Genomic DNA, 27,739 nt, shown 5'->3' with positions numbered 1-27,739 from the left:
TAAAAATCAGCCAAAAAATTAGAAAGAAAAAAATCATTGCCAAAACATTTTAAAGAAAGGAAATTCCAAAAATTTTAAAGAAATAAAATTGGCAAAAGTTTTTTGAAAAATTTTAAAAGGAAAAAAAAGTGCCAAAATAACATTTAACTTAACTTTTCTTCAGAGCCTCCAGTATCAAATCCTTGAAATGCGTTCGGTTTGAACTAATCGCACCTTATTCTTGCAGTATGTATTACATCATTCTGTTTTAAGCCCACATGCTATTTACATTTTGTCAATTGAAACTGAATAAGTGATCATTTCTCTTATGTGCAGAATTTGAACTAATGAACTGGGAGAAATCTGGACCCAGTGGCTGGACCAGTTGGGAACCACTGTTGTAGCGTGTTACATTGTGTGTGATGTTGAAATATACTGAATGCTGTACTTCTCTGCCTTTTTACAGATAAATATGTTAAATACAGTCCATGGAAGTATTGTCAGCCACTGAGTGGATTTAAAGAGACAAATTCTGGCCAGTATTGCACACCAGTTTTCAACCAGTTCTGACACATCGACCACTGAACTCTGCCAGCTCCATACCGGGAATATTAGAACATCCACTTGTCAGAGTCCAAGAGCTCCCCGTCTCAGTAGAAAGCGGGGTTTGTGTGCTCGATGACACATCGCCGGCAGTGGCGTCGAACAAACCGCAGGGCCTCTGGCGACACCTCGCAGTCCTGCACGTTGAGAAGCTGCAGCTCGCAGCAGTTGGCCGCCAGCGCTTTGAGTCCTCTGCCCGTCACGCTCTCGCACGCTCTGAGACTCACTCGCCTCAGGCCTTGGCAGTACATGGCCAGCTGCTCCAGCCCACTGTCCGACACCAGCGGGCACTTACCCACGTCCAGGGACTTGAGTTTGGGGCAGCTCCTCGCCAAGTGGCTTAGGCCGTGGTCTGTTAGTCCCTCGCAACCTCTCGCGTTTAAGTAACGCAGTCTCGGGCAGTAGCGGGCCACGTAGCGCATGCCCACATCTGTTATGCGGGCGCAGTGGGCCACGCTCAGGTAGCGAAGGCAGCCCTCCAGACGGGCGACTTCACGCAGGCCGAAATCACCAACCAAGCGGCAGTCACTGAGACTCAGCTCCTTTATTGAGGGGCAGTGGAGAGCCAGGTGGCGCAAGGCTTCGTCCGTCAGTCTAGTGCAGCGGCGAAGGTACAGATGTGTCAGGCGGGGGCAGTGGGAGGCGATAGTTCGCAAGCCCTCGTCCTCGAGGGAGAAACAATCGGTCATGTCCAGGTAGTGGATGGAGATCTGCTGGCCGTGCAGGGGGGACAGCTGGAGTGAGGCCTCCTGGGTAAGACTGATGCATGTGACCTTGGAGCAGCCTGGAGGGAGAGGAAGCAAAAATTAAAAAAAGAATTATCTATCCAAAGTAGATTTTAAATCAAAGGATCAGTTCACATTTCTTTGTCTTAAAACAGAAATCAGCTGCCACAGAGGGCGGCTCTTGAATGAAACGTCAAACTTTTGTTGCGGTTTGGTCTTTAGTTCAAATGACAATGGCGTTTTGGGGGCCGAAAATGCAAACTTTTAAAGCTGGGTTCCAGAGTTAAATCTTTTAAAAACGCAAACCCTTCTGTGGCCATCCTGCGAGAACGTCACGGCTGCACTTCGCGCATGCACGTGGTGTTCTTCTATGGTGTGTCATTTCAAAGGCAAACCACCAACTACTGGCCTGCCGTGCACACTACAGTGTGTTTGGCTGTTTTTGCAACTCACTGATGCAAGAATGCCTCTGATAAAGCAGTTGGCACAATGCAACCTTAAAAGCAACATTTGCAATCTCCCATAAAATGGATAGAAAAATGCACAATTAAAGTGAGAAGTACCACGACATTTCCACCATAAACTGATGGAGAAAAAGCACAAATGGTCCAGAAACATTCATCAGAATGAATGCAGTAAATTAAGTGCTTGCCATAAAAATGTCTGTTTCCCCACCAAGAAACAAAACCTGCACTCTCATACATACGTATGTGCATGACAGTATTGCTTTGGCACAAACTGAAAAAATGTGAACCTCCCCATTAAGACTGAATTGTGAGCATCCACTTGAGGGCACCAGAGTAAAACCTGCTGGATTTGTGCCTGCAGCCAGAGGCATGAAGATGTTCAAGTGCAAACAACTCTGAGAAAACCAAACAATATTCAGGGGAAAAATGATCAAAGGCTGCTGTCCTTTACAGTTGAAAAATAGACTTGATTTCATTATTTCACCCTCTCAAATAAAAGCCACAAGTCCTCTTTTAAAGGATATTTTTACAACAAAGGGCTCGCTTCCTGGTGCTAATGGTGCAGACATCGCTCTGCCACCAGACTCCTGTCCAAGTCAATGTTATTCGTGTCACTTCCTTAATGAAAGCAGCAGACCGCTCTCCTTACTCACACTGAGGTAAGTTCTGCTCTCAGCTAAAGAAAGCCTTTCTTCTCCCACATGGGAGCTTAAGGTTGGCAGAGCTTCTTCTGCTCCTCTAATGATTTTACCAGCTTCAGGAGAAATGAGTGAGAGGGATCGAGAAGAGGAATTCTCGGAGGTAAATCCACACATGTGCGTGATGTTGGGAAGCAGTAATAAAACTGAGAGACACCAATCAGATGTTATAGAGTAGTGGTTCAGATTTGTGACAAAATACACTTTATTGTGAATTACAGTGAAATTGTAGCACAGCTTTTATGTGTTTTTCTGCTGTAGAATGAGAGGTTTTGTTTTTTGAGAACTATTTTAATGCCCCATTATTGGTATTATTTCAACTTTTTTTTAAAATTTCAAACATAAGAACAGGTCTTAGGTACTGCTCTTTATTTATAGGACGAGGTGGGTGTCACCAAAAATTTTATAAGACAAAAAAAGTAAAGAAAAAAATCATTGCCAAAAAGTTTAAAAGAAAAAAAACCCAATTAGAAATTAAAAAAATCAGAGAACTAAACCTGCCAAAAATGCCAAATGTAAAATGAAAAAAAATGGCCAAAATAAATCACCAAAAAAGTTAAAAGTTAAAATTGCCAAAAAAAAAAAGAAATAAATCACCAAAAGTTTTTTTTTTTTTTTAAATCACCAGTAACATGGAAAACAAATATCGTCAAAAGGGAGAATAAAATACCAACAAAATTTTAAAAAATGCCTTCAAAAAATATGTGATTATTTCTCCTTTGTGCAGACTTTGAACTTATGACTAAGGAGAAATCTAGACCCCGTAGCTGGACCCGTTGGGAACCACAATGATAACATTTTTTTTTACCTGAGAGGTTCAGGTGCTCCAGGCTTGGGCAGCGGGAAACCACCTCAAACACAGCGTCGTTCGAGATGTTGTAACAGCCAGCGACCTCTAGGCGTCGCAGCTCCGGGCAGCACTGAGCCACCACGTGCAGCCCGCGGTCGGTGAGCCTTTTGCAGCCGTTCACCACCACCGTCTCCAGGGTCAAACACACGTTTGGAGTGTCCTGGCACAGCCGATGGGTTAGGACCCTGATGGCACGATCGGCGTGAAGCAGCTCCCCCGTTAGCCGCACTGTGCTCCACAGCCTTGGATCCCACGCCAGGTTGTACCAGCGGCGGCTCACGCGGGCGCAGCGGCACAGCTGATTGGTGGGAAGATGGGAGAAAATCTGCAGGAGGGCGTGGTCAGGGAGGAGGTCGATGGGCGCGTGGTGGTGGCTTTTCGACTGGCGGGAGCGTGTGTGGGTGCCAGGTTGAGAGTGGACCACGGCGACGGTCTCAGCGGGAGCGGAGGAGGAGGAAGAGGAGTTGGTCTCATGGCCGTTACTGGAGAGGGCAGGTGAGGAGAGGGAGGAGGACTTGGATGGCAGGATAAGACCGGGACTGGGGGTGCTCAGAGTCCGAGTGCTCGAGTCTAAACCTGAAGGAGAAAATAGATGAGAAAAAAGAGAGAGTCAGTGTCTGAAGACAACGAAAACGTTAATTCAGGTTGAAAACTCTTCGTTGTTTGACTCTTAATTCCAAAATTACCTGTAAAACTAAGGAACATATACACGTCTCATATACCTATGAGTGAGTAAGAGGTAAAACTACAGGTTTTATTGTTTTTGTTTTCTTATGTCCAACCTTGCTAATCATCTTACAACCCTAAAACCTTCTTAGGACTTCTCTTCATGCAGAACAAGCCTTAAAGTCTTGGACAAGTCGACATTTCTGATCAGCACTTGGTCTAATGTGATCTCTCTGGGGAAAAAGACAGTGAAACTGCCATTTTTCTTGTTTTCACAAATAAAACTAAGGTTTCACAAATCCAAAACTATGGTTAAAGCAGTTTCTTGAGCCTGCTTGTGATCTAGTCCTGATGTGCAGTGTTTTTGAGCTAAACCAGGTTTCACGTGATCTGGACGGAGAAGATGCAGTGAAATCACCCTCATTAATAAAAAAAAAAACAGGTTTTACAAATCTAACAGTGGGCTTTAAAGACTTCCATTATGAAGTCTTCCGCTCTTTTACAACAAGTAGTGCAAAAACTCCAAATCTCCGGATTACAAGCTGTGAATTGGAGGCCAACTTTAGCTCCATCCTTGAATGCTTCAGTGACTCATTGAGAGCCAACTTCTTTAAAAGGAAACTTTAAAAATATATATAATCAATGGTGTTGAATGTATTCCAGGAATAACTTTGCAATAAAAATTGTCATTTCACATGTTGCTGTTCTTTCCTTAAATGTGACTCATGCACTTTAATTTCCTACGTTTCCCAGAATGACCTTTGACAACTGAAACAACACACACTGACTGTCATCTGTGGCTTTACAGGGGTGGAGAGAGCAGCTAATGGTGATCCTGTTAGTCAGACCAAGAAGAAAGAGTTTCCATGCAAGAAAAGAACGAACTAACACAGTATCTTAAAGGGGAACTCCAGGAATGTGTTGCACATACATAAAATCACATAAGACAGAAGTTCTTTTGTTCTTTTGACCAAATTTGATGTTTCCCTCCGGAACAATAGGTGAGTTCCTGTAAAGGTTATTGGGTTTAGTATCAGGTAAAATTAAAGGTATGAAGAAAGTGAAAGGTATAAATGAGTACTAAATACATAAGTAAAAGATGGATAGATTGCCTTTTGGAATAAAAGTATTCGTAAATGTTTTGTTAAGACGACTCAGTGGACAAAAACAGATTTCTAGACTCACGTTATGGACACATAACTTAGTCTCAACTCATACAGAATGATCTTTATTTTGAAAGATGATAACGCCTCATTTTTTTGCCTATAAAGCCTGTGGACTTGCAGCTGGACAGCTGTTACTGACATCATACTCGTGACTACTTGAAATGCTTTTAGTGATGACTATCAACCCAACTGAGCTCCTCCAGACTGGACAAGACGAATGGGACATGTGATGAGGACACGCAGATAGCATCAGTGAAGAGCAATCTGTGTCCCAGTGTGATGGGTCGAACCCGGAGTCAGATCCCGACGCCCTGGCTTATGGAGGACTCGGCCGTCTCACGCCACGGTGATGGGATCCAGCCACCGCTTCTCACAGCTGCGTCTTCAGACGTGGCGGGCAATCAGCGCACATCTGTCAGGAGGGCCTCAGTGTTTACACAGGGCGAACTGTACAGTGTCAGCCCGAGAGCCAAACTGCTCAGCTGGTCGCTTTGAAGCCAGAGTTCATCTGACGGAGAGGCCCTGCGACACGTTTTTTCCCAAACATCCAAAAACATGATAACGAGATCCATGGAAACTCCTCCTCGATGATGATAAAAGCTGGTGTGGCTGCAGCACCATCGTGATGAACTCTGCACTTTCTGACCCATTTTTTTGGCTGTCTGTGTTTTTTTTCCCTCATTCCCACAAATATAATGTGACATGGAATGAATGAATTTCAGTTATCTGTGAAAGCAGCGGTAAAGATGTGGTTTTAATCTTTCAGGGTGACTGAGCAGTCATGCAGCAAGAACTCTTCCAGAGAAGAAGACAGGAACCGGTGTCTCCAAAGGCAGCGGCCTCCAAGGTCCAGAATGCAATGCATCTATGACGTGTTGTGTTTTAAAGGGTAATTCCACTAATCTAACTGGTTTAGGGGAACTCTGTGATAGCCTACCGAAGCTAGACAAACGCCGAGCTGCAGACTGCTTCACGAGACCAACAAATAACAAAAACAGTTGTTTTTATCTCGTGAGTCCATGTCAAGATCTGCTGATGCCTTCAAGACACAACGTTAAAGGCTTCTGCCCAAGCGTTAAAATATAACGAGTAGGGATGAGATCACGTTGGCACCTGAAACCAAAGACTTTTTCCATTTGTTTAATCTTCTGATTATCTTTATAATCTATTATAATTACTTCTGGAACTTGTTTTTGAAGTTTCTAGGGCTCCTCATTTGCATGGTTTTATTTGGACGATATTTTGGTTGAAATATTCTAAATATTCAGTTTATAATGTTTGTTTTTGTTGAAACTGCCAGAAGGTGTTGAGCCATTGCTGGTAAATTTCGAGGTGGCAGTTTGCAGTGTTGTATTTGAATTATAATGTTAGGTGTACCTTTAACTTTTGCTACCTGTTATCCCCAAAAATTTAAACTGATGTCATTTTATCAACACTGTATTAACATACATTTCCAGTCCCAGTTTTTCTAGACTGAACCACTGAACCATGCTGGTTAATGGATGTTTTCAGACTGACAGTCGGCAGCTTCTACACAGTGTATGTCGGCCCCTTCATGACAAATGGACAGCATCCTGCCTCTGTCAAGTGGATTTGTGTGCACGGACCAACAGCTGGGCAGTGACAACGTCCATAAGACGGTCCTACAGATCTGTATTCCAGACTTTGGCTCGGTCGGCCTCCCGCCTCGCCTCTGATGACATCCACAGACTCGTCCCTCTCGGGAACATGTCCACCGATTCACGGCTACTTTAAAACTCCTCTCTTGTGAGCCTTAAAGTTCTCACTCGCATCCACATTTGAGCAAAACGACGAGTGCCGCAGTCCAAAATGCATCGGGTGTTAAAAAATCTGCATTTCACTCACCTTACAGGAGCATGTTGTGATTTAATCATTCTTGTGGGTTGACCTCAGTTTGGGTTTTATTCATATCTTGGGTGGTCTGCCTGTGATTAGTTCAACTCTAAATGTGTAGGATTATTTCCTTGAGGTCATGTAGCTCATCTCGGCCTGTGTATTTTTAGCTTAATACAAAGGATTTAACGGTCTGAGGTCATTATAAACACCTCATCTATTTCGAATTTCACACACCTGTCCAAATATGCCATGACAATAGTGGTGCTTGGGCTTTTTGTGTTTATTCAAGTACGCTGCAAATATTGCAAGATTCCTGAGTTAATACCTCATGATTGGGGATTTATCCAACATGGCTACAACACTATGCAACACAGAGCTATACAAACAAGTGGAAATATATGGAGCTAGAACTGTGACCGTAAGTTTTGGCATTGAAAATAAAATCTGGCATTTAGAAAGGAAACATTTCCACTGAAAAAAACCCTCACAGACATTATATTATTTTGATATTTGCTGCATCCCATTGAGTTTTTCCAGACTGTACTTCCACAAGAGACATTCTTTATTTATTATGCAGATAATATATAAATCTTGCTGTCATTGCACCCAAACCCCTTCTGTCTATGCAAAAACAGTGACAGAAAGTTGAAACTGCTACTAGAATTGCTGCCTCACAGTTGTATCCATCCATGAAGCAGTCAAGTTGCACTTACAGCACAGAAGATCTATACAGTCAGCACAGTTTAAAGATTAGTGTCACCAATTCAGTATCTGACCAAATGCCTCCGCTTCTGATCCTGAGATATGGCGTTGAGTTCAAGTGGACATTTGTGCCAAAATTTACAAAATCCCCTCAAGACCTGCTTGAGATATCTCATTCACGAGAATGAGACGGATGCAAGGTCACACTGACCTTTGACCACCAAATTCTTATTGGGTCATCTTTAAATCTAAGTGGACGTTTGTGCCATATTTAAAAAAAAACAAAAAACTCTCAAAACTCTTGAGATACTAAATTCACAAGAAGGACAAATACACAAGGTGACAGTGGCCTCGACCTTTGACCAACAAAATCAGAGTGGACAGTTGTGCAAAATTTTAAGAAATTCCTTTGAAGGAGTTCTTGGGATATCCCAATCATACGAATGAGACAGAAGAGGTCACAGTGACCTTGACTTCTGAGTACTGAAAACTAATCAGTTTATAGTTGAGTCCAAGTGGATATTTGTGCCAAATTTGAAGAAATTTGGAGCGACTGGTGGCTCAGTGGATGGAGCGGCGCCCCATGTGTGTCCTCGCCACAGCGGCCGCGGGTTCGGTTCCAGCCTCGACCCTTTGCTGCAGGTCGCCCCCACTCTTTCTCCCCCTTTTGAACTTAAACTGTCCTGTCCATTAAAGTAAATAAAAGCCCCCCCAAATATAATGTTTAGAAAATTTTAAAGAAATTCCCTTTAAAATATCAAGCTCATGAGAGCGGGACATACAGGGAGGATAAAAAATAAAAAATGTGACAGTGATAAAGGACTGACATAAGGAAAAACACATCCGAATGCAAAAAATATTTTTTTAAGAATAACATTAAGTTATTTTTAATACTTGTATTTTAGTTTTTCAGTGTGGAACTTTTTCCAGTTCCAAAGTTTCCTTTTTTATGCCAAATTTAATTTCCCATTCCTAAACTTAGTGTTACTGTTCTAGCTCCATAAAAATCAGTATGTTTTTGACAAATGGTTCCATCTTTTCATGAAAGGAAAAGAATATTAATGATGAAAGCTCATATTTATGGTTAAAAATCTAAATTCAGTATCAGTCCTCCCTACTAAAGTCTTGACATCCAGGGGCGATCAGATTTTCCACAGACACATCACTTGAGTCATTAGTTTTGATGGATGCATTTCTTTGTTGTCCAAGTCCTAGCTGATGTGATGGGATTCTGCACGCAGGAGACAAAACTCATCTGCCACTGGCTCAGGAGCAACTTCCAAATTGTGTAATTACATGTGTCACTGATCAGAAGAGCGCTCCAGGCTCCGGAGAAACACAGTGCTACTAATTACTCTACTTCCACCCCCGTCCTTTCTCTCAGTCGCACTTCCACACAGCTGGTGGGAAAACTTAAACGAAGACAGCTTTGCAGTTACTTAGTTGCAGTGGATTGTAGATAGATAGCACCTGGGTCTCTTTAAGGACGTCCAGGTGTTATCTATCTATGTTTTCAAGCTGAGTAAGGCATCTGTTTATACAATCACAATTAAGCATTGACGCTGTACACAATAGGCTCTGTTGAAGTTGCTGACTATGATGTTATGACAGAAATATTTACTTTTCTTTCACACTTTAACACTTTGTCACTTCTGGGTAAGAAATATCCTTTCAGCATCTGGAGAACCTTGGCTAGAGTTTAATTGCTGTGCAAAGATTTTTTCAGTGTGGTAATGGTGTACTATGATGCATTTGCAACCAACAGATGTTTTCAGGAACGTACAATCTCAGCAATTAGACATTCAGTCTCATCTCTATAGTTAGGAAACACATTTTTTCAAAGCAAATCATGCAGACACAGGCTAAATAACAAGCTGTAGATTTAAGACATAATTGGCATGAATGCAAAAATGTTTGCCAGGTGTAAAAGAAACTATATAATTACTCCTGAGATAATTTAAATCATAAAATCTGTGACCACAATTTCCCCATTGTCTTTACGATAAAATCGTTAACTTGCATACACACCTTTTAAATTAAACTTTCTTAAAAAACCGTGGATAATGTGGAAAATAAGTACTAAAGTTTGAAATATTCTGAATTGATATGTATCAGGAAAAAAAACTGACAACACAAATTGAGTCCAATTTCCAAGGTCAAGAATGAGCATGCTTAAGTTATAAGTCAACAAACATGAGAGCTCCTGCAGGTGAAATGGATGAAATCATTGCATGTCAACAGATCTCTCTCCATGACAACTAAGCAAACTTTATCTGCTAATAAAGACCATCCGATACAACTGAAAGCTCCAGAATAAGCTAGTAAGTGGTCACTGAGTCAGGGCTGTTGGTTGCGTATACCTGCAGCATGAAAGAATGAACTTTGCTGTAACTCTCAGTCACTTCTGGAATCTGTATACGTTAACCGGCATGGTGTTGTGTTTTATATCTCTGTATCACTGCAAACCCATCATTAACAGAACAAATACCACGCAGCTGTTAAAATGCTCTTGAAGGCACTGCGAGAGCAGATGGTGGACGATTCAGTTGGGTTTCGGAAATCAGAGGAGAAACAGTGGAACATCTGGTCTGTACCCTGGACAAAGAACAACGGAACAGTGGTGAAATGAAAGAGAAACTCATGCATTTTGAATGTGCGTATAGCCACAGAAAGGCATACTTGGCTGAAATCATTTGCCACTAATACCCAAATCTAAGCTGATCCGCAGCAGTACCGCAGCAGGATCCCATTAACATCAGCTCACTTCTGAGACACATCTGGATCGCGCTTTGATACCAGAAGTTTAATGTAAATCAATGGAAGTGATCACCCAAAAAGACAAGATGCCAGCGTGATGAAGAGGCTGCAGCTGCATGTTCGGAGAGATGTCGCCTTAATGACAAAAACCTGATGAATTTTTTTCTTCTTCAAAAAAACAGATTTATGGGAGTCATTCGAGGGCCTCTAAAAGAAAATAAGGGGCAAGAGGAAAAGAGAGAGGGAAGATAAATTGGCAAAGAGTCTGCAGACTTTAGCAGAGACGGAGACAAGTGCACAGGCAGGGTCAATCCAGACTTTGACGCAGTCCGGTCATAAACTAAAGCTATAGGGATCCTTTTCAGGATCTCGCAGTGCTGTGAAGCTCTGCTAAGACCCTGTCTGGAGCTTGTAGGATTATTACTGCCGCATCTGGGAGAACAGACCAATCCATTACCTCAATGCCATTAGTCCTGTGACATGTTCCTGCTTTGCACCGTGCTCCAACACCGTGACAGTGTGGTGGTGCATGTGAGAGAATCAGAGATTTCTACTCATAAGTCAAACAAGTATCAGCTGATAAAAGAGCAACCAGGAGTCTGACTGAAAGAATTGATTTATCAGCGCTAAATAGTTACGTGCTCCAGTTTTTTTTTAAAGGGAAACATCCGACTGCGAGGATAAAAAACATCTGGGTCTGTCTTGGGTTTTATTGAATACATGGAAGTTGATATTACCGTACAGTGTGGCGGCCGGGCTATCAGCAAAGCCTTCACTACAGGAAGGTCTTACGTCACGGGACAGCCTGAAAGACAATAGGGCCTGCTGGTTCCTTTACAATGTGCACACTCGGACAGGAAACAGACTCCTTAGCTCCACACAACCCCCATAACTCCACGACTTCTGGACTGCAGCAGTTCTCACACTCACTCAGTCTCGAGGATTCATTTTTTCTTTTGTGCAGCAACAGATTCGGCTCTACGTGCGCCAGGAACTATTACACTCTTTCCCCACAACACGACTAATTTCCTCAAGGGAGTTTTCCGCCTCTTAAAGCCCTTCTGTCAGTTCAAAAGACACAAACGTCTCCATGCACTGGCCTCGTCACTTTATAAATCCTCAGCTGAGGAGGACAGCAGACACGCGGATATCCTAAGGCCAAATTTAAAGGCGTGATCTACTCAAAGTCAAAAAAGAAGTGTTTGTGTGTGTCCGTTTATCACACAGCACACTTTTTCCAGAATGCAGATGACAGTTCAGACTCCAAAAGCAATTTGGCATCATGCTAAACTGATCTGGCCTTTTCAAGCTCAAGATGATGTCACTTTTTTACAGGTTGTTAAATCAGGATGTCAATGATTCAAAGAATCACGTGCATGAAATGCATTTCTGTACAGTTTATCCGTTCTGGCAGCGGTGTGTGGGGCGGGTTAGTGTGTGGAGTGACAGTCATGTTAAATGACTGAGGAGGGTAATGTTGGCTGCATGCAGCAAAACACCAAGAAGAACTGCACATCAGACAGGAATGGAAAAGCGAGCGCTGGCCTGAACGGTTGATTTGGTTGTGATGAGGAGCAAATGTAGTGATCTCATGTGGTTGAAGCAACAGAACAAGGAAGAGCTGGAACTTTTGTGGTTTTCAACTCTTGATGAAAAAGGGTTCATTTTAACTCCACAAAGAAGTTATTTTGTCTAAAATGGCAGAAGAGCCGTCAGTGAGAGAGAAAAGTCTCCGTTTATTGACTTAAAAAGAGTTTCTGAAGCACTATGCATGGTTTCGACAGATATTTCACCATATGGCTACATTAGTTTTTATATGCTGAATGAAGATGCAATCGTGCAGGATTATCGCACATAAGAATTAAAATCAAACTCTCATCAAACTCTTGTAAAGAAGGTAAATCGATTGTTCAGTGAGTTTGTTTGAGTTTATATTTAAATTTCGAAATGTTAAAGATGGTATGATGTTTAGCTTGCACTGTAGCTGTAATATAATGAGATCTTGTAAGAATCCATTTGTGTTGGTGTCTGAACTGCCAGTGGTTCTGACCAATAGTAGTTTTTTTAAAGTACCGGCTATTTAGCGACCAATGTCAGCTTCCCAGATGCTTCTGTGTGCAACCCAATTGCCAAAATAAATGTTGCCATTGTAATTTTCTACAAACCAGGGATATGTAATGTTTGCACTTATTATGTAGCTGATACATTGAAACTTTTTGTTTCAACAATGCTGTGGTTAACGAGTAGTTATGTTGAAGTACAAAAACCACTTGGCTATGGTTAGTAAAAGACAATGTTTTGGCTCCAAAACACCCAGTTTTCGATGCACAATCACTGCCAAAAATGCCACCAGTTTCTGGTTAAATGATAACCAGTTTTGGTGACATATTTCTTCTGGAAGCGCAGCAACAACCAAAAACACCCAATTTCAGTAGCACAGTTGTCGCTGGAAATTTGGGGACAACTTGATAAAAACAGCCACATTCGGTAGCACAATTGCTGCTAGAAACTCAGCAACAGCTCGCTAAAAACCACCCATGTTAGGCTGCAGTCACCACTGGAAACACAGTGATGACTTGTGTCAAAAAAGCCATGTTCAGTAACACCATCACTGCTGGAAACACAGTGACAACTCCCTAAAAACACACCCACGTTCATGTCACAATGGCTGCTGAAAACTCAGCCACAACTCGCTACAAAACACCGATCTTCTGCTAGAAATGCAGTGACAACTGGCTAAACAAGTGCCTGTGACTGGTACAATCGCCAGAAAAGACTCAGCATCTAACACCACTAGAAACTCGGCACTGACTTGCTAGAAAAACAACCAATGTTGTTGTTTGCAGTTTGCCGGTCGTCTTACTCAGGTGTCACACAATCCACCATCCCATCCACCTCCCGATAACAAAGTCAGCTCAAATATATGTAATGAGAACTACATCAGTTTGGAAATGTTGATACGAAACATACATATATAATGTTTCCATAATTTGCAAAAACTTAAATGCCAGCATTTTCTTTGACTGGGCTGCTGTGTGACATCTGATGCGTTAATATGATGGTCCTGGTCTTTGACAACCAAAATAGATTTCCATCTATGAAAAATGAAGTCAAAGATTTGCGTAATCTTTTTCCTTCATATGAGCCAGGTGTTTAAAGCTACCACAAATTGTTATTAGAATGAAAAAAAGTAATCTAGTTGTTCTGGCTCAATTTATGCAACCAAGACCCCTTTAACAGTCCAGAGTGAAATTTTCCCCTCATTTTTGTACCACTGCAGCTTCAGCCACAACTGACACTTCCCTGCTTACGTAACGAAACAAACCACAGAATGAGAAGGAGGGGAGGGGAAGTCCAATGTGTCAGTTCAGCTGCTCGCTCCACAACTGTGGTCATATTGCCACATGAAAAGCCCAGAGACCCAGGTGTATCACAGTGAAAACACCACCCGCGAGCCAAAAAGCTTACAGGAAGCGAGCGCGCGTTTTTCGGCCAGGTGGCATCTTTCCCAACTCCTGCCAAACTGTGCTGCTGTAGCAGAAGTGAAAAATGTGACCCTGTTGAAGAAAACGGCATTCAAAACAACAGGGCCGGTGCTTCCTCTCGGAGTCAGAGGACGAGAAGACGGAGCAGTAATCAGAGAAGAGTTATGAGATCTGCTCACTGAACTGCCTTTCCTTCCCCTCCTCCTTCATCTCCTTCGCTAAACTCCTTTCACTTGTTTTCTTTTTTCTTTCGCCGCCTTGTTCTGTGCTTTTTCGCTCAGATTTCCTGGCTGCAGGAGCGGCAGAAAGGAAGGGGGAGGAGCGAGGACAGCTGATGGAGAAAATCTGGGGAAAATAGCGTTGTCTTCTGTCTTTACAAAGACAATTTCCAATGAGGATTAGGAGTAAAGCAGTGATATCTCTCATTTCAGTGGCTACAGGCTTGATGAAAAAGTCTTCAGAAATTCTTCCACCGTCTGCATTTAATGAGCGCAAACTTCTCGAGGCTGCAAATTCCTCTGCATAAAATGAGAAATACTACAACACAACTTCCTCTAATCCTCCATAAAATAGTAAATCATCTGCCAAACATTTCCAAAAAACACATGCTTCCTCATCTAAACTTCTCTTCTCTGCGTGAGAACCTCCAACACAGCCGAAGAGCAGCAAAGTTTTACCAAAACATAAATTTATCACACTGGCCCAGAACTGTTTAACTTAAAAATCATACTGCAGCAACAACTACTGATGACAGATAAAAAAAAAGTACATTTACAACATAAATGGAGGATAAAAACTTAAATCTTCCCTACGTGGTGAAAACGCCCCAACAGCAATGACACGCACAAACACCTCTCTGCAGCCTCTTTCATACTTGGCACGGCAAAAATCAACAGTGAAACTCTATATATCTGCTTGAGTAAACACGAGTGGGTGGGTCATCGGTGCGTGAGGTAGGTTTGCAGATGAAGTGTGAGCGATTTGTTGCCTTTGGGAGGGCAAAAAATATTAACATGCTGGAGACAGGAGCTTCGGGGAGAAGGCTGTTTAGACTGCACAGCTGACCCTCGAGTGGGAATACTGTGAACTCAGACTGATCAATATTAGGCGTGTGCACTGCTGTAATATTATTATATTAGAGTTTGTGATTTCATTATTACCCGACCGAATTTTTGTGAGCCAGAGTAATAGTGTGTGGGTGTGCAGAGGATTGAATTTGCAAACTATTCCATTAAAGTTTGGACCTTGTTGTCATGGTTACAATAACAAAGTTGACCTGATGTATGGAGGGTGAGCGTGGTTTTATAGTGGATATAAAATACTACTATATATACTGAAAACATTTTAGGCAATAAATATGCAATGGTTGGTTTATATTTGATCAGTACTGCAAGTTTTAAGGCAAAAAAGCATGAAACCGACATAAAAGAACTAGCAGCGACAAAGGCAGACTGGTACGCTCCCTCTGTCTTGTCTGTCTCGGCCGAAAAGTTGCACACAAACCACAAAAACCACAGCCATTGGCCGACTAGCATGTACTGTCAGCACACGTGTGAGAGGAGATAACTCCGTACTAGCAGGTGTTGGCAATCCATTAAAAAAGGGAAACCTGAAAACCAACAGGATGGATTCAAGACGCTAGTTAGCCAGTTAGTACATCGGAAGCATGACCCAATTTTGAGAGAAGAAATGATATTTACAGGGTGCTAGCAAACAATAACACAAACTATATGAACCATTTTTGCTAAAGAGCTCAATGGTTTACTGAATAGAACATTATTTTTACGATCTCCTGCCCTCGTTTGTTTGTTTACTTCACTTCCGTTTCTCTGTTCATGCTAATCTTTCTGTCAGAGACTTCAGAAAACGCTCAACATGCAGAAGTGGTTTGCTTCCACTGTGAAAAATGGCACATTGATGTCAAAAATCGTCCAATTGAGCCATAATTTATCACGACATTAGCATGCTACAGTAAGTCTGTAATGACTTTATGCAGGAAAAAAAGAGATCAGAAAAGTTGAATCTAAATGTTATATTGATTTTGGAGAATTGCACATAAATAATGACATGTTTACAGTGTAATCTTTTACTACAGTGTTTTCTGAAAGGACAGAGTCAGCTTTTCCCCCGTCACTGTTATCAATGTTTCTGTGGCCCTTGGCAGACAGAGAGGAAGTCAGCATGTTCATTGTTCCCACCATTCCCTGTTTCTCAGCTACCTTCCTGGTGCCATTATAAATGGGTGAAGGAGCTGACCCCCAAAGCACGGCTGCTCAACGCCCCTGTGAGTCTGCGTTGCATCTAAAGCTTGGCGCGAGCTCATATAGGAGGATGAACACAGGCCGATCATCTCCGGGTGTTGTCAGTTTTGCTCCCGCCATGTCTGAGCCACATTCCTAAAGTACCCTGAGTCGGGCTGTGCCAAAGCAAACCCTTGAGGCCCAGACAGGGTCACAGTGTAACCCCTGCTGGGAGATACTCAGTTTCATCCCACAGGAAGGATTTACTGTCCAGGACTGTGCCTTTCAGTCTGCGGCTAATAAGCAACTGGGTCAGGCCACCACAAGCCCGTCTAAATAATAAATGAAAACAGAGACACATTCAAAAACTTGCCAGATGACTGCCCGATTCGGTTTGTTTTCAGGAGCAGAATGAGTCCTAATGTTGATTTTGCGGGAATACATGTTAGAGGCAGTGGCCTACTTTCCATCTGCATGCTGATATTAGGGCCTGACGATTATTCAGTATTACAGTTCATTGAGTTCTAAAGCCAATATGTGAGGAGTTTTGAGATGATTATTGCATCTTTCAGTATCCTCTGCTGACAGAAGTTTTTTGTTTGGAGAAAAATGAAACAATTCCACGTAGACTTGGCGAAGACTCCAGCCCTTCATTCTCAGTGGCTCTGGTTTGGATCTTACGTTATGTCTTTTGAAAAAGGAAATAAAAATGTTTTTGTTACAAATGAAACGTTGAATCCATGAGCATTAAAGTGCACTGTTGCAGAAACAACCTTACTTGGTCTGGTATGACCAGCAGCTTATGGTGGATGATGTTAGTTCACTTTAGGGAAATCTATGGCTGTGTAACTGACGTTTGCAAACTCTTCTCTGCTTGGGCTACTGTTACCCTCACTTAAGTATTTGCTCTTATCTTATAGTTGTAGCCACTTTGCCCACTGTTTGACAAAAGTTAGATGACAGCTTTAAGTGGAATTTTAAATGTTATTGAAACTAAAAACATGTTTGGACGTATTCCAAACTATTGTTAAAAAAACTGCTTTTGGTGCTCCAAACATGGCTGGAAATGTCCTGAGCTGCCATTTAAAACACACCCACTTTTTTTGGTACAAATACTGCACATATCCCAAAGAAATATCTTAAAAAGTACCTACTTCTGTCACTACAAACACAGCTGAATATTCATCAAACTATTGTTAAAAAAACACCTGCTTTAGCCAGCCACCGACATGGCTGGACATGTCCCAAACTACCAGTTAAAAATACCTGCTTTTGTTGCTACAAACACAGCTTCACATATTTTAAACTATCATTAAAAAACACCCTCTTGTGTCGCTGCAAACATGGCTCCAATGTTCTCCAAATGTCCCAAACAAAGGTTAAAAAACACCCGCTTTTGTCACTGCAAATACAGCTGGATATGTCCCTAACGCTAAAAAAATACCTGCTATTACTGCTACAAACACGGCTTGAAATTTCCTGAGACATGGCTGGAAATGTCCAAAACTGACATTAAAGAAATGCCAGTATTTGTCACTCAAACACAGCTGAGTATGTCCCATATTATTGTTAAAAAATACCTGCTTTTGTAGCTATAAACAGGGCTGGAAATGTCCCAAACTGACGTGAAACAAAAGCAGCTTTTGTTACTACAAACAGTTTGACATGCCCCAAACTAGTGATAAAAACACCTGCTTTTGTCACTAAAACCACAGCTGGACATGTCCCGACAAAACACGTGCTTTTGTTCCTACAAACACAGCTGCTAATATCCCAAACTGAAATAAAAAAAAATACTTTTGTTTCTAAAACGGAGCTAAAAATGTTCCAAATTGACATTAAAAAACACACTTTTGTTGCTACAGACATGACCAGACATGTCTCAAACGATCATACGGCAATTAGGTGCACAACTTACTTAAAGTTTTGCATTAAAACATGTTTCTTCAAAGTGTGTAGATGCATACATTATGACAGTTAACGCTTTCCTTTGGTGTTTGCGTTACCAGAAAATGTTGTGCTGTATCTAACTAACTAACTAACTAACGATATTAACGCAGCAGTGACTTTACTGCAGCGTGTGTGTGTTGGACCCTTATATGAATACTCCCAGTGTGTGGTGGGGAAACTGCCCAGACTGCTTCCTGATTAGTTTAGTGGACCACAGGACGAGGTGGGCAAGCACTGTGTAATCTGCCACTGTGTGTGAGTGTGTGAACGTGGGCATGCATGTGTGTACGTCCATGTGTGTGTCTTTTTAAGGAGGGGGGATTTGACTGTGGCCGTGGCGGTTCCAGACCATGTAATTACTCCCACTTAGCATGGAGAAAAAAAATAACAATTTCAGTCATAACACAGGAGGGAAATTATGGTCGGGAAGCCGCTGGCTATGGTCAATACTCTGTCTATATACGTCTATCTGCACAGGTTGTTTTCCAAAAAGACACATTTAGGACGATTATCAATTTCCCCCAAAAAACTCCTGGTGCAATTCCAGCAGCTCCTCAACAGACAGATCCAAGTGAGTCAGCATTTCCAGCAGATCTTGTCCTAACGCAGACCCACTGGAGAATTTTACATCTCACTCTATATTTAGCGAGGTTAATCAGTGATTTAACCTCACTAAAACAAACTAATTGATGCACATCTTGCGTGAAACCAAAAGGACTTCTTGCGTCTCGTGAGGAGTCAGCCCGCCGCTTTGTTCTCTCTGAGAAACACCTTTAAATTTTCGGCTGAGTGACAGTTATAAACACAGGCTGCAGCAGCTATTTGTTTTCTTGTGGGCTGCTCCGAAACCACAAGAATACTACATTCATCATGCCAGAGCAAATTTAAGATGGGTGATGACAATGCATGAGAGGAACGGGCTGAGCGTATAGGCAGCGTCTGTGAGTCACTGCGACTCAGAGAAAGAGACCACAGTACAAAAACAGAGACCATAATGCATCTGTGGAGGGTTTGATAAGGTTTCTGGTCAAAAATCAATGACTCGGTGATTACTTCACTGGATTCTAAGATTTCCTTCTCACTGTCTGACTCATACTTTCAAAATGTCCTGCTTACTGGAAAAAACAGTAAAGCACTGTGAGATCTGCAGTAAATTAGCTGTAGGATGATCTATATTGACATTTTACGGATATAAAGCTAATGCATTGGGGCTGTTTGACTATGACAAAGATCGAAGTCATGATTATCTCTGTCTCTGATGAGATCAAAACAATTTAACACGATTATTCAATGACTTTGGAAAAATTATGCATTAATTCAACCATAAAGAAAAAGGAAAAAAAAAACAAAAAAAAAAAACTCTTTATTAAGGGTGGATTTTCCTGACCTTTTAAATGCAACTTTACTGGAAAAAAATGTAAAGAAAAAAACACATAATGCCAATGCTGTTGGCACAAGAGCCCTGGACTATGATTACTCTGAGCAGCACGCATGGGAATGAATTACAATATAATAATTATGAATATATTTCTCACTCCTTCACTTATTGCTTAATTTGTCACTGGTCAAAAAAATCACTAAAAGGGTCTGAAAAGTCATTAAATCTTGCAAGAAAGTTGCCAAATTGGTCCTACTTGGAGTACAAATATTTGTATTAGATTCTATATCTTTCAGAGTTTATATGGATTTTTATGTGTCGTAAATAAACAATCTTTTTTTTCATAATTATTTCCCAGAAAGCACAAACTCAAGATTTTGACAAGACAGTTCTATAAATGAAGGATAAATAGCATCTGGCACTGCAGCACTTCTAAGCTATCTCTCTGAGATTTTGTTCTGCTCTTTCTAAATAAAAAATAAAAACTTCTTCTCTGACTGACAGGCTGTTAAAAATGTATCAGACCTGCTGACAGGCGGCTTCAAAAGGCATCTGTCAGCTGCAAAGTATTTTTGAACCATTACAGCGAGCACACAGTTTACATTCGTAACACATACGCTCCCGACAAAGAGGAGCGGTTCCCTGCGGTCGCTCTGCCAGGAGTTGGACGACTGCCTGAGCAGGCAGGAGGCCGGGGAGGCGAGAGGGAGCCAGAGAGCTGCATGGAGAGGAGTAACAAACAGAAGGTGAAGTCCACGTTCCCCATTTTCACTCCCCACACCTTCTCCAGCAAAATCCCTCTCTCTCTCGCTCACGTACCTCCCTCCCTGGCAGCGCTTTGAGCCTGATACGACCACAGTTTAGATAAGCATTCTTCCACAATGAGAAGCCAGAAGTGTTTTTCTTCTCAAACAAAGCCCATGAAATGCCTTTGGTTTCTGATGGGAGCTGCGAGTTTGTTTTCAGTTTAGGGTTATCCCAGGAACACGCAGGTTTCTCTCCAAAAATAGGCAGCGCAGAGAGTGGATGAGGAGGAAAGAGAAGGGTGGGAGGAGGAGGAGGAGGAGGAGAAGAAGAAGGGAGGGAGTTTGGTTAATGAGCACCAGATGCCTTACCTTCGGTGGTAGCCACATTCTTTGGAGCTTTAGTTGGTGTGTGATCTGTGCTCGAACTTATGTCAGAGGAGATGCTTGAGCTCCCTTTACCTGCAGGGGAAATGGGAAGAAAAATAAAACTGCTGGGACACAATGAAGCAACTTTAAGATGACAAACTGTGCTTAGAGTTATTGTATTTTTGCCGACTTTGAAAACAGTTGAGAACAAAACTCTTTTTTAAGCTCAATTCCTTGAGTGTCTGTCAGAGATAAGGTATTTAATACCTTAAGAAAGTATGAAGTGTAAGGAAATATAAAGCCCATCACTCTCTGCTTTCATGACTTTTATGCTCCTCACATTTGGATGAATGACTCGGCTTGGCTCGTTCACAAAGTCTCTGCTGGTTTGTTTGAGTAAGTGTCCGTTGTTTGATATTTGGAAGAAGAATAAAGTCCACTGAAATCCCTCTCAGCCCCGAGGACGAGCGAGGAAACACTCAAGATACCGCACTCTTTAATGAGCGATTACAATAAAATGTATCAAGAGCAGAGTACTTCTTAGCTCGTACAGTCTGTACAACATGCTTTTTATTGCGTTTAAATGAATTTACAACTCTTACTTTATGAGCTAGCCTCGTGTTGTTGGATTTCCATACACTGTAAAATCTGACAAGCTGAGCTCATTTAAATTAATCTGGGAAAGTACAGATAACTTATCATCTTAATTTAGGTTTACTTTCTATCTTATTGTTCAGTCTGCTCAGGATTTAGCTGTATTTACTTAATTTTGTGAAGTTCTTGCAACTTAAAAATTACAATTGGAATTACCTTGTTCTAAGTGTCAGCGACTTCAGTAAACCAAGTTTAAGAGGATTTTACTAGTGATGAAGAAAACACAGTATTACTGACTAGTTTACAACCAGGCATTACAATGCCTTTCACAAGCATTTAAACCCTTGAAATGTGAGCAAAACTGCAAGAAATTACTAAAACGTGATAAGAAACATTACCTGAAAAGAAGAGAGACAGAAAGAAAATTATTAGAAACTTAGGAAAAAATAGGGGGAAAAAATCCCAGAAAATGGTATATAAAATTATTATGATGACATTAAAAATTTTGTCACAAAAAATATATTCTAAATTATTTTTAGCACTTTTTTCAGGTTATTTTGTTGTTTTTTTTATTTTTACTTCTCTATCATTTATGTATTGCAAATTTTTAGGTTTCAGATTTCTTAAAACGTTAACTTCCTTCTTGCCAATATTTTGGATTATTTCTTGTTAAGTCACTCATTGAGTTCTTCTGGTTTTGAAAGAAATCGGGCCAATTTGCTCCGGGTTAAACTTCACAAAATTAAGTAACTATAACTTTTAAGTAAACTCAACAATTAGATTTAAAGCGAACAAAATTAAGATTAATATTTGTATGAACCTACAATTTCAAGGCAATCTGTTTCCTAGATTTTAAAAAAGTAAAATCAAGTTGTCAGATTTTACAGTGTACAGGCACACAGGAGTGCTAAATTTCAGAGATATTCTTTGACTGTGAGCCTCTGCTGCTGGAGTACAACAGGCCCGACTGCCGCGGTGACTGCAGGCTGCCTGCGGAGCGCTTGTTTATGGCATTTTTGTTCCTCTGTCGGATCATAAATGCAGCTTTGTGGCTTTCCTGAGACTAAGTATGCGCATTTCACCCAGCACGAAGAGGTATTCCCAAACAGTCACACCCACATGCACATCAAGCGCAGCCACCTAAACGGACTAGACAGTTCCCGAAATAAACAGTAAATATGAAAGCCTGTGCAGGGAGAGAAAAATGCAACCTGTGACTCCACATTCAGCCGCAAGAAAGACACACAGATGCATATAAAACGATTTTAAACCGATGCAGCTCATATGGTATGACATTTTGTGGTGACATCACTGAGCCGGCACATCTGCTATGACTCCTCCAGTCCCCAGAAATGACTTAGAAACTTATGAGAGGCTTGCAGATGTCCACTTTTCTAATATCTGAGCAGAGAATAAGGCTCAGGGAGATGAGAAAATGTAACTCTGTATTGAGCTGCAGGTTTCTTTTTCTCTGCCTGCGTGGATCTGTGCAGGGCTGGTTGTCTTTCATGGAAAAACAACTTTCAGAAAAGCTCCTGCTTCCTGTCTTATGCTTATATAATGTGTTGGTGGAGGCTTGCTGCATAGTTGCGACCAGTGTGTAATTAATTGTGGAATCACACTTGAAAACAGATGTGGACAGACGGACTGCAGAATTCTGCTGTAATAACTAAGATGCTGGTCTCTCACAATGTAAAGAGGCTGATGCTGTAAATACTACAATAGTTTCTTTAAATGATACGCTTTGGATAAACATGAAATAATGTGAAAATTCAAGATATAGTCCAGATACTTAAGCATTTTCTCAGCAAATGCAATTCACTGTATACCTCACTAAAGTTTTGTTTCAGTATTCAGCCAACTATCATACAACTGTTAGTATGATATCCTACGAATTTCTTGCCTAACGAATGACGTTACGTCCTTAATGTAAAGTTATGCCATTAACATAAAGTAATTAAGGTTAGGTTTAGACAAGCAAAGCCACTGTGGTTCGGTTTAGGAAAAGAAACAAAATAAAGTCCCATGTTTTGTGATCCATCTACCACCCCAACCTCCCTCCTTACGGGGAGTGCTTCCGTCTTTTTTCTTCACACCCATCAGCGCATTGGTCACGTGATCGCAGCCATTCCAAATTAAAGGGCTTTACACGAGTTACTGTCTAATAATTACATGGGATATTGAAGAATTTTGGTGCATTAATTTTCGTGGGGAAATGGACAAACAGTGCATGAGCACAGCCAGTTAGTGGCGGGGTCCGCCATTCCCTACTGTGTTCATACTGCCAACCTGCAAGCAATGAATTCAACAGAAACTAGTAGCATGAAATCATATCGCATTTAGGAAAAAATGTGCAATGATTACACATTTAGCTGATTAGTCGACCCACAGAAAATTAAGCATCAACTATTTTGATAATCATTTACTTGTTTTAAGTCACTGAAAGCTAATTTTCTTTTGTTCCAGCTGTTTCAGTGTCATTATTGTCTGGTTGTCGCTCTTTATACTATGTCACGCTCACCTTAGCTCCTGTAAGAATTACTACTGCCACTGGAAGAAATTACAGTACAATAAATATAGAAATAGGCCTTATTACGCTGCTTCCAAAGTTGACCTCTGTTGTCTGTTTAAGTGAGAACAGGCTGTCAAAACAACGTAAGTTTGGTTTTTCTTTGACCGTTTACAGTGCAGTCAAACAAACAGTTGCTAAAACAGGTCTATTTCTGATCTACCAGTCATCACTGGTGTCACCAAATCTACAGTTACTGAAATCTTTTTGACCATAACTTTAAGGTGCAACTTTTTTAATGTATTTTTTCCTCAGCTGAGGTCAACATGCCAGACAACTGACTGTTTGTGAGTACTGAGATATTAAAAAGTCATTCTGTGGCATCATAAAATGTGCACTGACCTCTATGAAACCCGTCCAAAAACCCCTCATCTGATGGCCAATAAAGCTTATATTTAAAGTGTCACTTTTATCTGCAAAATGACTCATAAGAATATTTATTAAAGCACTTAATGTTTCTCAGGCTTGTTCCAAAATATCGTCATTTATTCCTGCAGTTGAAGCAGAAACTTAAGCTGCATCAATGGTAAATCATAAAAGGTATGCTATTAGCGTCAGACACAAATCAAATCGATCTTTGTGAGCTCGTAAAAGATTGTGATTTTGATTCAGGGATATTACATCAAGAGAAAGCGCAAGTCTATGTTTGCACTAGTTCTTGGTGTAAAATGCCTGTTTTATATTACATACCAAACGCCAACTATCAGGTATTCTTCTTTTTTTGCAATAAAAAATAAATAAGACCATATGCATCGCTAGAGGTCACTTGTAAAACAGAAATACAATCTACAGAACCTACATCACATTTTTTCCCAACTGACTATGATTGTTAACATAACGAGAGTAAATCAAAGTCAGCTATGTTGCAAATTCGACTCAGGGAAGACTCAAATCTGTGATAGGATCTGTTCGTGTACCTGAAGGGGCTGAATTCCTGGGTGGAGCCGATCCACTTGTTATTTTTAACATCATGACTTCCAATCTTTTCTCAGCAGTTATTGACTTAGGAAGAGAGCTCACTGGAATGTTATTTATACAAACATTTCTGCTCAGAAGAGACAGAAATAAAGTGTTTGGTGGAGTTGGACCGCAGTTTTTTATGAATAAGTAATGTTGAGGATTAGTAGAAGAAGACAGGGAGAATGTGGGAGTAATGAAGGCTAATATTCTTCGTACAAACTGAATGAAGTTGAGTTTGTCCTGCTGAGCTCATGTTTGGATAGTGTAGCGGTATGAGAGTCAGCAGATATGGATTTTGTTAATATCACAAAAAAGTGTTATTTTTCTCTAGATTTAAGCTCCAGTTGGGTGAAACAATCTGAATATATTTGATAGCTGAGAGAGATTGGGAGTTTGATCATCAGCTCATTATATTGCTGTAATGTAAAAATGTAAAATGGTGGTATTTTATACTTTTTAAAAAAAATATTTCTTATCTTGCATTTTATTTCCCCTATAAATAAGGGAGAAAATCTGTGTGCACAGAGGCACCCTTAGTGGTGGTATAACACACACTAATAATGGGTCAAACAAACTCTGGACTTTTACCCGGGAGGGTCTGTTTCCCATCTGAAACCAAACGTCAGTCAAGTTACTTTAAAAACTTGTGCGAGTAGCATGCAACGACGCAACATTAAATGAGTAACAACCACTCTAATTTTGATGGATTTCTTTTGGAAATCTAACCACAGACTTTTGTTGCCTAAACTTAAGGAAGTAAACCTAAAACTCTGTGTTTCCCTATGTTGTAAGTGTATTTTGGAAAGACAAAATCATATTCTGACATATAGGTCCACTGATGAGCGACAGTACCTGACCCGTTGAAATGAGAACATGTTGGGTTTTTATCAGAAGCCAAATTATCCACAGAGGTCTCTTCCTCTGTTAAACACACACATCACATGATTTAAATGGTTAAAATACAGAATAAACCAGATTGACATTAAAAATAAGTGTTTTTTCTATGCTGTTTGGCTCATCATAGAAGGGCTGCTAACTTTAGCGACTGAAACGAAAACATGAATACCCGTACAATGAGTGTTTGTTTTGTCCATTCTGGGTTAAACATGATGATGCAACATAGCAGGATCCATGGATTTCTCCCTGCATCATCCTAGTGTACTAAAAACACAATTCTTATTTTCAGCTGAATATACACTAAAGAAAACACCTCTGATATTCCACTTTTGACATTTCCCCCTAAATCCTCCTCACTGCACATTTAAATTGTATTGACCATCATAAACCATCTGAGTATGAGCTGTTTCCACAGAAGCTGCAACACATTTTCTATTGACATAGCTTTTATGTCTTTACAAGGTGTCCTCTACACATTTTTGTTTACACAAGGACCATACTGAATTGAGCAATATGCATAAAATGGCTGCCAAATCAAACAACAAATGGGTTAGACAAAAATCTGTGGAACTGACTCCCATCAAGATAAGAGTGACTGAGCGCCCACATGCCCAAACACTCGAGTCCTTTGACCCTCCTCCACAAAACCTGCAGGAGTGCCCTCTTTAGAAAAATCTGCCATAAATTAGGCTACTTGGTTTTGTCTGGTGAACTTGTTGCCCTGCCAAGTCAGCTGTTTTTGACTGATAATGTTGCATTTGATTTAAACTGGTCTAAAATACCACCTTGGCTACTGACTTAAAATATGTGCATGTCAAATATCACCAATGAACATTACAGGACATGTTATCTCCTACAATGGCATTAAAATATTATAGAAATGCCTTAATTGCAGCTAGACAGGCAACAAAAGTCAATTTTCTGGATAAAACGTGGTTTAAAATCTATATTTTTTTAAATTAAATTTCAATGTGTTTACAATATGACCACCAGATGTCACTATGTATCATATATGAAGAATATAAACGTTGCACATCTTTAAAAGTATGAAAATTTGGTACATTTGAAGCCAAACGTTGTTACCAGCCCCATATCTGCAAATATCCTCAAAATTTGAAGATTTCTACATGGAGTTCAACTCCACGGAAAGGGAGAAAACACTAACTTTGATAACATTAAAGATATAAAGGGATAACTGCTAGTTATAAGCTAGATCACTTCTAAAAGACAAACTCAAGGAAGCTGCAAGAAAGCGCACATTGTTTCTTTTGTTAGTAGGAGATAAACTGTAGCAGATAACGGTAACATGGCAGCCTTTATGGAGTCTAGTTTGACTTCTAAAATACTTTCTTCTGTGCGGAATTCATATAAAAACGTGTCTCAAAGTCGTAATTAGAGCACTTACCCTCGCTTCCATACTGTTTTCCATTGTTCGCACCCATTTTAAAGAATACATAATCTATGCGCAAAAACTCGGTGTATCAAAAGGAGTTAAATTCCAGGGAAAAAGGGCAGTCTTTCCACAAAGATAGGCCAGACAGTCAAGAGTTTTCTGCAGGGCCGCTAGCTCTGACTCCAAATAGTTAATCCAGATGTTGAACAGAGGACGCCTCAGCATTACGCAAACCTAGAGTCCAGACTCGAGCTTCCAGCGGTGCAGACTTTCTATATCTGAAACATCCACAGACAAAGAGCGCTGCACGCAGAAGAGAAGGAAAAAAAACACATCCAGATTCGAGGAGTTTGGAGAAAAGTTTTGTGAAGTGCTCTAAATGGTAAGCAGCTGTTTATCAGGCTGAGTGCGGGCAATCATAGCGGCCAGACAACTTAGTGAGGACTGCAGCTCTCCTCCACTGGAGCTGGATTTAAAGAGACCGCAGACCAGGGAGGGAGATGTGGATATTTAAAGAAAGATAAGCCAAAGACAGACTGTGACTCAGAAACAGCGGTGGAAGAACTTAGTCGGATCTTTCAATTAAATGAAAGTAGCGCAGTGTAGAAATACTCGTTTACAAATAAAACTCATGCATCAAAATTTTACTTAGGTGGCAGCATAAAAATATACTTAAACAATTGAAAGTAAA

The 27,739-nt window shown here is 40.8% G+C and overlaps 1 protein-coding gene across 1 annotated transcript; it reads right to left on the bottom strand.

The window, feature by feature from the left end:
- Positions 1–167: 167 nt before the first annotated feature.
- si:dkey-192l18.9 (F-box/LRR-repeat protein 7) lies at positions 168–27,739 on the bottom strand. Its single transcript, XM_042510595.1, has 4 exons — positions 27,061–27,739; positions 20,639–20,728; positions 3,281–3,898; positions 168–1,366 (listed from the first exon to the last, which is right to left on the bottom strand). Exons 1-4 carry the CDS (start codon positions 27,095–27,097, stop codon positions 630–632), a joined length of 1,482 nt encoding a protein of 493 aa, XP_042366529.1. The 5' UTR covers positions 27,098–27,739; the 3' UTR covers positions 168–629.

This window comes from Plectropomus leopardus, chromosome 21 (assembly GCF_008729295.1).
Source record: "Plectropomus leopardus isolate mb chromosome 21, YSFRI_Pleo_2.0, whole genome shotgun sequence".
Classification (NCBI taxonomy): domain Eukaryota; kingdom Metazoa; phylum Chordata; class Actinopteri; order Perciformes; family Serranidae; genus Plectropomus; species Plectropomus leopardus.
The sequence above is the reverse complement of the archived record's forward strand: the minus strand, read 5'-3'. Positions and strand labels throughout refer to the sequence as shown.

Coding starts and splice junctions, on each gene's coding strand:
- si:dkey-192l18.9 (XM_042510595.1), bottom strand. CDS start 27,097: ATGGGTGCGAACAATGGAAAACAGTATGGAAGCGAGG. Junction 20,729..27,060: donor AAAACAGTATGGAAGCGAGG/GTAAGTGCTCTA, acceptor TTTCCCCTGCAG/GTAAAGGGAGCTCAAGCATC. Junction 1,367..3,280: donor GGAGCACCTGAACCTCTCAG/GTAAAAAAAAAT, acceptor CTCTCCCTCCAG/GCTGCTCCAAGGTCACATGC.